The 10,026-nt window shown below is 42.4% G+C and overlaps 1 protein-coding gene across 6 annotated transcripts in view; it reads left to right on the top strand.

Moving 5' to 3' along the window:
- The window catches only part of EIF2AK4 (eukaryotic translation initiation factor 2 alpha kinase 4), a 113,245-nt gene that overhangs the window by 101,656 nt on the left and 1,563 nt on the right, over positions 1-10,026 (top strand). For 3 of the 6 annotated variants that reach the window (XM_032261186.1, XM_032261189.1, XM_032261190.1), the window contains 4 exons: positions 1,584-1,642; positions 2,486-2,583; positions 4,646-4,714; positions 5,562-5,606. In XM_032261186.1, the coding sequence (XP_032117077.1) occupies positions 1,584-1,642; positions 2,486-2,583; positions 4,646-4,714; positions 5,562-5,606 (271 nt within the window). Of the gene's footprint in view, positions 1-1,583; positions 1,643-2,485; positions 2,584-2,770; positions 3,118-4,645; positions 4,715-5,561; positions 5,607-10,026 lie in introns of those variants that run through there. The other 3 variants (XM_032261188.1, XM_032261187.1, XR_004263738.1) reach the window with 3 other exon arrangements.

The raw sequence follows: 10,026 nt of genomic DNA, 5'->3' as shown, positions 1-10,026 counted from the left end.
CTGTCACCAGGCTGGAGTACAGGGGCTGATCTCAGTTCACTGCAATCTCCTCCTCCCAGGTTCAAGCAGTTCTCCTGCCTCAGCCTCCCAAGTAGCTGGGACTACAGGCATGCACCACCACACCCGGCTAATTTTTGTATTTTTAGTAGAGGTGGGATTTCACCATGTTGACCAGGATTGTCTCCATCTCTTGACCTCGTGATCCACCCGCCTCAGCCTTCCAAAGTGCTGGGATTACAGGTGTGAGCCACTGTGCCTGGCCTTTTTTTTTTTTATTTTTTTTTTGTGAGACAGAGTCTCACTGTTGCCCAGGCTAAAGTACAGTGGTGCAAACACAACTCACTGTAGCCTCAACCTCCCAAGCTCAGAAGATCCTTCCTTCTCAGCCTCCTGAGTAGCTGGGACCATAGGCATATACCACCTTGCCCAGCTAATTTTAAAAAATTTGTAGAGATAGGATCTCCCAATGTTGCCCAAGCTGGTCTCTAAGTCCTGGGCTCAAGCAATTGTCCTGCCTCAAGCAATTCTTAAATATTTACTCATTATCAGAAAATATAACACTGTATAATTTTTTTGGCTTACATCAGTGATTCTCAACCAACAATAATTTTGCTTCCCAGGGGACATCTGGCAATATATGGAGACATTTTTGGTTGTCACAACTGGGAAGTTCTGGTATCTAGGAGAGGCCAGGAATACTGCGAAAACATCCTAAAGGATACAGGACTAGGAACCCCCAACAAAGAATTTTCTGGCCTAAAATATCAGTAATGCCAAGATTGAGAACTCCTGGCTTATAGAATATAAGCCTTGTCCTGTCCTTCTCATCCCCCACCCCTTCCTATTTGCACCTAGGTTTAATAAATTCATCATTAGGTGTTTCTGAGGGAACATAACGAATGTTCTTGACATCACCAGTATTAGAATTACAGATCTAAATCAAAGACAGAGGTTTAGAAGAGAAACAAAGAAACAGCCAACTAGTGAGTATGGGGGAACATTACCAAGACACTTAAAAGGCTACATGGAATTTAGTTTTAGCACGGAAAGGTTCAAAGTTTTTCCTCCACGCAGATGTTTATTTCCCTGTTTTCCCAAGATAGAGTGCTGTTGTCTCTCTCAAAGGCTATAAATTAATTCACAGCATTTGAAAGAACATCCATTCACTGCTTTTTAAAGACTATCCTTATTTACCAAATGTTCTCCTGTGGGTGGTTGCCAAGGCTGCTGCCATAATGAAGGTGGGGCTGCTGTTGCTCATGTTTCCTTGTATTATGATGGGGGCGGAAAAGAAAACCCATTATATTTCATTGAAATCAACTTCTTGTGTGGATCCAGGATTTCAAGCCCAGCTGAATAAATCAGAATGTTTTCTTTAGGTGTTAACTTAAAAAAAGACATCCTTTATAATTTTTTACTTGCTCTTGACCAAAGCTTAACTAAATGCATATTTTTTGTTTTTCCACCCACTAATAACCAAGAATATGTTTTTATATTTAATGGAAAAGTGGCTCACTAAACATGTAGTTATGTGTTGCTTTTGCCTTATTGACTGTTCTTTGTTTTTGTTTGCTTGTTTTCAGAGAAGCTTCTGATAATCTTGCAGTACAGAATCTGAAGGGGTCATTTTCTAATGCCTCAGGTATAATTACTAATTATAATCTGAACATAATAATGCTTATTTGTTTGCTGTAAGCACTTACTACTGTGGCTAACTGCTTGTGACACTGCAAATATATTTTTTAAATAACATATACACAGTAAATTATACCACATGGAATTCATCCCTATGCTTTGAAATCCACATCCTAGAAAATGATAAAACAACTGGAATTTAGGTGACTCTTCTGCTATATCTCTTATTTTTTTTTACAAGTGATTTAATCTTCCTTTTACTCAATTTATTGTATAAGTGAAATGTGGATAATTTTCCTCATAAAGAGGACTGAAGGAAGTATTTTGAAATCCCTTGAAGAAAGACACTATATAAATTTTGTTCTCATGAAAGCTAAGATGGCACAGTGGTGATAGTTATGCCTTTACTTTCATCACCTCTCTCAACCTTTCTGAAAAAGAAGTGCTCTAATTAAGTCTATGAGGAGACATAGTTGGCTTCGAACAGAAGTGAATCTTTCCCATTCACTTCTATTAGCATTGACTTTGTGTTGCCATCAGATTTCGAATTCTTGGAGAAATTTAAAGATTTTCTTAGGCCCCTGAGGTTTTGATGACTCATGTTGCCTCCCTGCACCTTCCACCAGCCCCTTCCTGGGGAGAGAAACATCAAAACCACTGGTTATTGGGGTTCTGGGCTCCTCACCTGTCAGGTGCAGATGGTTGCAGGGATAGAAAACAAAGCCCAGTCATGATCTAGCCTTAGAATCACGACAGGATGTCTACTAATAAACTCTGCCATCTCCCTCTAGGATGATGTAGAAAGTAGGACCAGATAAGGCTACACATTTTGAAACTCTCTTTGTCTCAGGTTTGTTTGAAATCCATGGAGCAGCAGTGGTTCCCATTGTGAGTGTGCTAGCCCCGGAGAAGCTGTCAGCCAGCACTAGGAGGCGGTATGAAACTCAGGTACGCAGGGTCAGGGTTTCTTTGGCTTTCTAATGTGACTTACAGAAGAGAAAAAAACAGGAAAGGAAAATAAGAAACATGGAATTTCTTGGAAATATTTTTTGCAAGAAAAAAATTGTTCTTCAAACTTCCCTAACTGGGTGGCTTCTGAAAGCCTTATCAATACAAAGCATCTCACTGGCTCTAGGATTTCCATCTGTCCAAGAGGGGCCATTGTGCACTGTGGGCACCTCGAAGCAGCTGTTGTCAGAGTGACTGCATCTAAATGAAAACTATCTAATCTGGCTCTAAAGGTAGTCAAGGTTGGTTTGTTTGTGCTCTAAATGGCAAAGTAGAAGAGGCCAATGACAAGACTTAAGGCAGGTTTCTCATTCCAGACATGGTTTTGGCATCTGCTATATGCCTAATGGTGTGCTAAGGGCTGTGTAACATGTAGAAGACATTAACATGGCCCCAGTCCTCAAACAAGTTTATAACTTTGAAGCATATGCGACCAGGCACGGTGGCTCACGCCTGTAATCCCAGCATTTTGGAAGGCCCGGGGCGGGGCGGTAGGGGGGCAGATCATGAGGTCAGGAGATAAAGACCATTCTGGCCAACATGGTGAAACCCCGTCTCTACTAAAATGCAAAAAATTAGCCAGGTGTGGTGGCACATGCCTGTAGTCCCAGCAATGCAGGAGGCTGAGGCAGGAGAATCACTGGAACCCAGGAGGCAGAGATTGCAGTGAGCCAAGATCATGCCACTGTACTCCAGCCTGGGCAACAGAGCAAGACTCCCTCTCAAAAAAAAAGCAGCAGCATATGCATTATATAGAGAATACAAGAAAATAATTATAGGCTAGGTGCGGTGGCTTATGCCTGTAATCCCAGCACTTTGGGAAGGCTGAGGAGGGCGGATCACAAGGTCAGGAGTTTGAGATCAGCCCAGCCAACGTGGCGAAACTCCGTCTCTACTAAAAATACGAAAATTAGCCAAGGGTGGTGGCGTGCCTGTAATCCCAGTAACTCAGGAGGCTGAGGCAGGAGAATCACTTGAACTGAGGAGGCAGAGATTGCAGTGAGCCGAGATCACGCCATTACACTCCAGCCTGGGCAACAGAGCAAGACTCTGTCTCAAAATAAAATAACTACAGTAGAACACTGAGTTAAATTTACTGCATATGAGTATTAGAGTTTGCTGTGGACATATGCAATAAATTGAGTGTTAAGAAAGAGCGATTTTAGAAATGTAATCAGACCAAAATACAAAGATCAGGTACTTTATTTTTGTAAGCTCATCTAGCTGTTTCTCAGGATTTGAGTGGAAGCCTGTTTTTCCCATCTTCCTACTGCCTTCATCACCTACCAAGTTTCAGTTCTCATGCCATGTCCTCATTGCTGCCACCTCTCCCTTTTTCCCACTTTAGCTTCATACTACCATCTATCTCTCTGCTTCTCTGTGCACTGTTTCACTGTACTGGGCCTTTATTAGGCATCATTTCAAAATTATAAAGAGATAATTGACAAGGATTATTAAACAAATGGTCAAGATAGATTATAAGAATCTAATTTCCCCTGAGATCATATTAGACACTCCTTTCTGGGTGGATTAAGAGCAAAAAAAAATTTTTTTTTTTGAGACAGAGTCTCACTCTGTCACCCAGGCTGGAGTGCACTGGCACGATAATGGCTCACCAGTACCTCCCCAATAGCTGGGATTATAAGCGCCCACCCTCACGCCCCACACAGAATCCTGAGTAGCTGAGATTATAGGTGCCTGCCACCACACCCTGCTAATTTTTTTTTATATTCAGTAGAGACAGAGTTTGACATGTTGGTCAGGCTGGTCTCCAACTCCTGACCTCAGGTGATCCCCCAGCCCCGGCCTTGGCGTCCCAAAGTGCTGGGATTACAGGTGTCAGCCACCGTGCCGGGCCAAGGGAAAACCTTTAGACACTATTTGGAATCCTTTGTAGGCTTTGGTGTGTTACCCTGTGATTGTATCCTGGGATAGGAAATAAGATGGCAAGAAAGATGGCTTGGTTTTTAACACGTTCTGAATTCTGTTTTCTTATTATTAGGTACAAACTCGACTTCAGACCTCCCTTGCCAACTTACATCAGAAAAGCAGTGAAATCGAAATTCTGGCTGTAAGTGGCTTTAATTTGAAGGTGGCTTCTGTCCATACTTTCAAAGTGGTTGCCTCAGGGTTCAGAGCTTTTTGCACAGTGTCAGCAGAGTTTGTATGCAGGCCTTACTGTCACTGATGTGAACCACATGCAATCTAAAACTATTAAGAACTAGGGGGATGGCCGGGGGCGGTGGCTCACACGTGTAATCCCAGCACTTTGGGAGGCCGAGGCGGGTGGATCATGAGGTCAAGAGATCGAGACCATCCTGGTCAACATGGTGAAACCCCGTCTCTACTAAAAAAATACAAAAATTAGGTGGGCATGGTGGCACGCACCTGTAGTCCCAGCTACTCGGGAGGCTGAGGCAGGAGAATTGCTTGAACCCAGGAGGCGGAGGTTGCTGTGAGCCGAGATCACGCCATTGCACTCCAGCCTGGGTAACAAGAGCGAAACTCCGTCTCAAAAAAAAAAAAAAAAAAAAAAAAAGAACTAGGGGGAGAATTGAAGGTTATTTCTCCTCTTTGTTCCTGAAAGATAGAAGAAGGAAAATGAAAACAAAAACCATTTTCCTACATATTTCAGGCCTCTGCCTTACTAAGGTTACACTGAATACATGTAGCAGTGTCAAACCTTTCAGTTGTGATGTAGAGGGACAGGGAGTACAGTTTACACTGCTTATTAATTCTCCAGTGCTAAGATCTTAACACTGTACAGTTCATTAAGCCCTTTCATAATACAATAGCATCCCAGTCTCTGCCAACCCTATTCAAATTGCTGTATCCCACATGACACCGTGGTCACAAGGTAGTAGTATGTGCTGCTGAGAGTTACCCGAGAGATGATATACATTTCTGTGTATTCACAGGTGGATCTACCTAAAGAAACCATATTACAATTTTTATCATTAGAGGTAAGCAATATGAACTCTTCTGCACTGTGGCCTTTAAAATCCCACATTTTTGCTGTTACTTTGCCAAAGGAATGCTGAAGGTGGCATTCAGTTTTCTGGCAACTTGCAGGAATTTAGTAACATTTTTCCTTTTATGTAACATGCACGTTCCTAAATCCCATGTTGAAGGACTCATACTTTTCTAGTGACTCAGTTTTTAGAGATACTTATTACATTTAAAAACAACAACAACCCAGCCGGGCGCGGTGGCTCACGCCTGTAATCCCAGTACTTTGGGAGGCCGAGGCGGGTGGATCACGAGGTCAAGAGATCGAGACCATCCTGGTCAACATGGTGAAACCCCGTCTCTACTAAAAATACAAAAAATCAGCTGGGCATGGTGGCGCATGCCTGTAGTCCCAGCTACTCAGGAGGCTGAGGCAGGAGAATTGCCTGAACCCAGGACGCGGAGGTTGCGGTGAGCCAAGATCGCGCCATTGCACTCCAGCCTGGGTAACAAGAGTGAAACTCCGTCTCAAAAAAAAATCAAAAAAAAAAAAAAAACAAAACAAAACAACCCACAGCCAGTATCATACTGAATGGGCAAAAACTGGAAGCATTCCCTTTGAATTGTGGTACTAGACAAGGATGCCCTCTCTCAGCATTCCTATTCAATAGAGTATTGGAAGTTCTAGCCAGAGCAATCAGGCAAGAAAAAGAAATAAAGGGTATTCAATTAGGAAAGGAGGAAGTCAAATTGTCTCTATTTGCAGATGACATGATTGTATATCTAGACGACCCCATAGTCTCAGCCCCAAATCTCCTTCAACTGATAAGCAACTTCAGCAAAATCTCAGGATACAAAATCAATGTGCAAAAATCACAAGCATTCCAATACACCAATAACAGACTTAAAAAGAGCCAAATCAAGAATAAACTGCCATTCACAATTGCTACAAAAAGAATAAAATACCTAGGAATACAAGTAACAAAGGATGTAAGGGACCTCTTCAATGAGAACTACAAACAGCTGCTCAAGGAAATAAGAGAGGACACAAACACATGAAGAAACATTCCAGGCTTATGGTTAGGAAGAATCAATATTGTGAAAATGGCCATATTGCCCAAAGTAATTTACAGATTCAATGCTATCCCCATCAAGCTACTGTTGTAACCGAGCAAGCATGAAATCACCACTGAGACTAACACTAGGCCAAATTACAGAGTCTTTATTGCTGGCGGCCATGGGGGACTCACGTCTCTTTAACCCGTGGCCCCAAAAGTAGGGTGTCAAGACCATTTATGCCCGTAAACCACCTCCTGGGCAGGGGTGAGGGCAAGGGGCTTTGGACATTGAGGGCCAGGGGACTTTGAACATTCAGATTGTTACTTAAGTGGTTCACAGAAGTCAAGATAAGCATTAGTTTACACACTGTCTGGGTAGGATGGAAATTACAGACCTTAGTTACTTATTACAAGTCGCAGGGGCCAAGATGGTAGGGGTTTAGACTGCTTGCCTGTCATATTAGGGTTACAGAGAGCAGTTTCAATGGAAAGCCGAGGTATGGATGGGGTATGCAGCTTATGGGGCAATTACCATGTCACACTACCAAAGACCTTCTTCCCAGAACTGGAAAAAACCACCTTAAACTTCATATGGAACCAAAAGAGAGCCTGCATAGCCAAGTCAATTCTAAGCAAAAAGAATAAAGCTGGAGGCATCACACTACCTGACTTCAAACTATACCACAAGGCTACAGTAATCACAACAGCATGGTACTGGTACCAAAACAGACACAGACCAATGGAACAGAACAGTGGCCACAGAGGCAACACCACACATCTACAACCATCTGATCTTTGAAAAACCTGACAAAAGCAATGGGAAAGGATTCCCTGTTTAATAAATGGTGTTGGGAAAACTGGCTAGCCATGTGCAGAAAGCAGAAACTGGACTCCTTCCTGACACCTTACACTAAAATTAACTCCAGATGGATTAAAGACTTGAACATAAGACGTAACACCATAAAAACCCTAGAAGAAAATATAGGCAAAACCATTCAGGACATAGGCATAGGCAAGGACTTCGTGACTAAAACACCAAAAGCATTGGCAACAAAAGCCAAAATAGACAAATGGGACCTAACCAAACTCCAGAGCTTCTGCACAGCAAAAGAAACAAGTCATTAGAGTGAAGCGGCAACCAACAGATTGGGAAAAAAATTTTGCAATCTACCCATCTGACAAAGGGCTGATATCCAGAATCTACAAAGAACTAAAACAGATTTACAAGGAAAAAAAAGCCCATTCAAAAGTAGGTGAAGGATATGAACAGACACTTTACAAAAGACGACATATATGAGGCCAACAAACATAGGAAAAAATGCTCATCATCACTGGTCATTAGAGAAATGTAAATCAAAACTACATTGAGATACCATCTCATGACAGTTAGAATGGCAATCATTAAAAAATCTGGAGACAACAGATGCTGGAAAGGATGTAGAGAAAGAGGAACACTTTTACACTGTTGGCGGGAGTGTAAATTAGGTCAACCATTGTGGAAGACAGTGTGGCCATTGCTCAAGGACCTCGAAATAGAAATACCATTTGACCCAGCTATCCCATTACTGGGTATATATCCAAAGGATTATAAATCAGTCTATTATAAGGACACATGCACACCAATGTTCATTGCAGCACTGTTTACAATAGCAAAGACTTGGAACCAACCCAAATACCCATTGATGATAGACTGGACAGGGAAAATGTGGCACATATACACCATGGAATACCATGCAGCCATAAGAAACGATGAGCTTGTGTCCTTTGCAGGGACATGGATGAACTGGAAACCATCATTCTCAGCAAACTGACACAAGAACAGAAAATCACACAGCGCATATTCTCACTCATGGGGGGTGTTTAACAATGAGAACACATGGACACAGGGAGGGAAGCATCACACACTGGGGTCTGTGGGGGCACCTAGGGGAGGGACAGTGGGGGGTGGGGATAACGTGGGGAGAAATGCCCGTTATAGGTGATGGGGAGGAAGGCAGCAAACCACACTGCCATGTATGTACCTATGCAACAATCTTGCATGTTCTTCACATGTACCCCAAAACCTAAAATGCAATAAAATATATATTTAAAAATTTTTTTAAAAAACAACAATAATACATACTGCTTTTACTACATGTCAGGGTCTGGCAGGCCTTGTTGTAAGCATTTTACAGGTAGTAACTCAGTTAATCATAACCACCCCATTATGTAGATACTGTTATTATCCCCACTTTACAGATAAATCAGAGTATGGAAGTAGAGAGGTTAAGTATCTTACTCACAGTCACCCAGCTAATAAGTAGTAGAACCAGTATTTAAGCCTAAGCAGACTAGCAGAATCTGTGTTCTTAATCACTATACTATACTGTCTCAAACAAACCTTGATTCCAGCTAGAGAAGCTCATTTGCAGGTTAGAACAATATTTTTAAAAATCCTTTTGTAGGCCGGGCGTGGTGGCTCAAGCCTGTAATCCCAGCACTTTGGGAGGCCGAGGTGGGTGGATCACGAGGTCAAGAGATTGAGACCATCCTGGTCAACATGGTGAAACCCCGTCTCTACTAAAAATACAAAAAATCAGCTGGGCATGGTGGTGCGTGCCTGTAATCCCAGCTACTCAGGAGGCTGAGGCAGGAGAGTTGCTTGAACCCAGGAGGCGGAGGTTGCAGTGAGCTGAGATTGCGCCATTGCACTCCAGCCTGGGTAACAAGAGCGAAACTCCGTCTCAAAAAAAAAAAAAAAAAATCCTTTTGTAAAAATTAGGTCCTTTATAAACATTTTTACAAGCACATCCCTTTATCATCAAATAGCCTAAATAAGAACTTTAAAAATTGGAATACTTATCTTTGCTATTAAGAATACTTAACTATACTCATAGCTATAGGTGACTTTTGCAACGTCCTATGAAAGTATACTTTTTTGTCTACCCAAGAGTGTTTAGTCAGATTAACTTAGATTAATAGTGAACTTGGCTATTTTATATATCATTTGTTACTCTCTTATAAATAAGCATATACCACTATACTGGCAATGTACTGATTTATGATCCGATCAAATGGATATACTTCAGGCTGCTATCACCATTGTACAAAAAGTAAACAGGGGCCACACACAATGGCTCATGCCTGTAATCCCAGCACTTTGGGAGGCCGAGGCAGGTGGGTCACCTGAGGTCTGGAGTTTGAGACCAGCCTGGCAAACATGGTGAAACCCCAACACTACCAAAAATACAAAAAAATTAGCCGGGTGTGGTGGCGGACGCCTGTAATCCCAGCTACCTGGGAGACTGCGGCAGGAGAATCACTTGAACCCAGGAGGCAGAGGTTGAAGTAAGCTGAGATCACGCCACTGCACCCCAGCCTGGGCAGCAAGAGCGAA

This window comes from Sapajus apella, unplaced genomic scaffold (assembly GCF_009761245.1).
Source record: "Sapajus apella isolate SASKATOON/1434 unplaced genomic scaffold, GSC_monkey_1.0 scaffold122, whole genome shotgun sequence".
In the NCBI taxonomy this organism is placed as follows: domain Eukaryota; kingdom Metazoa; phylum Chordata; class Mammalia; order Primates; family Cebidae; genus Sapajus; species Sapajus apella.
Note: the sequence above shows the minus strand (reverse complement) of the source record. Positions and strands in the feature narration are given on the sequence as shown.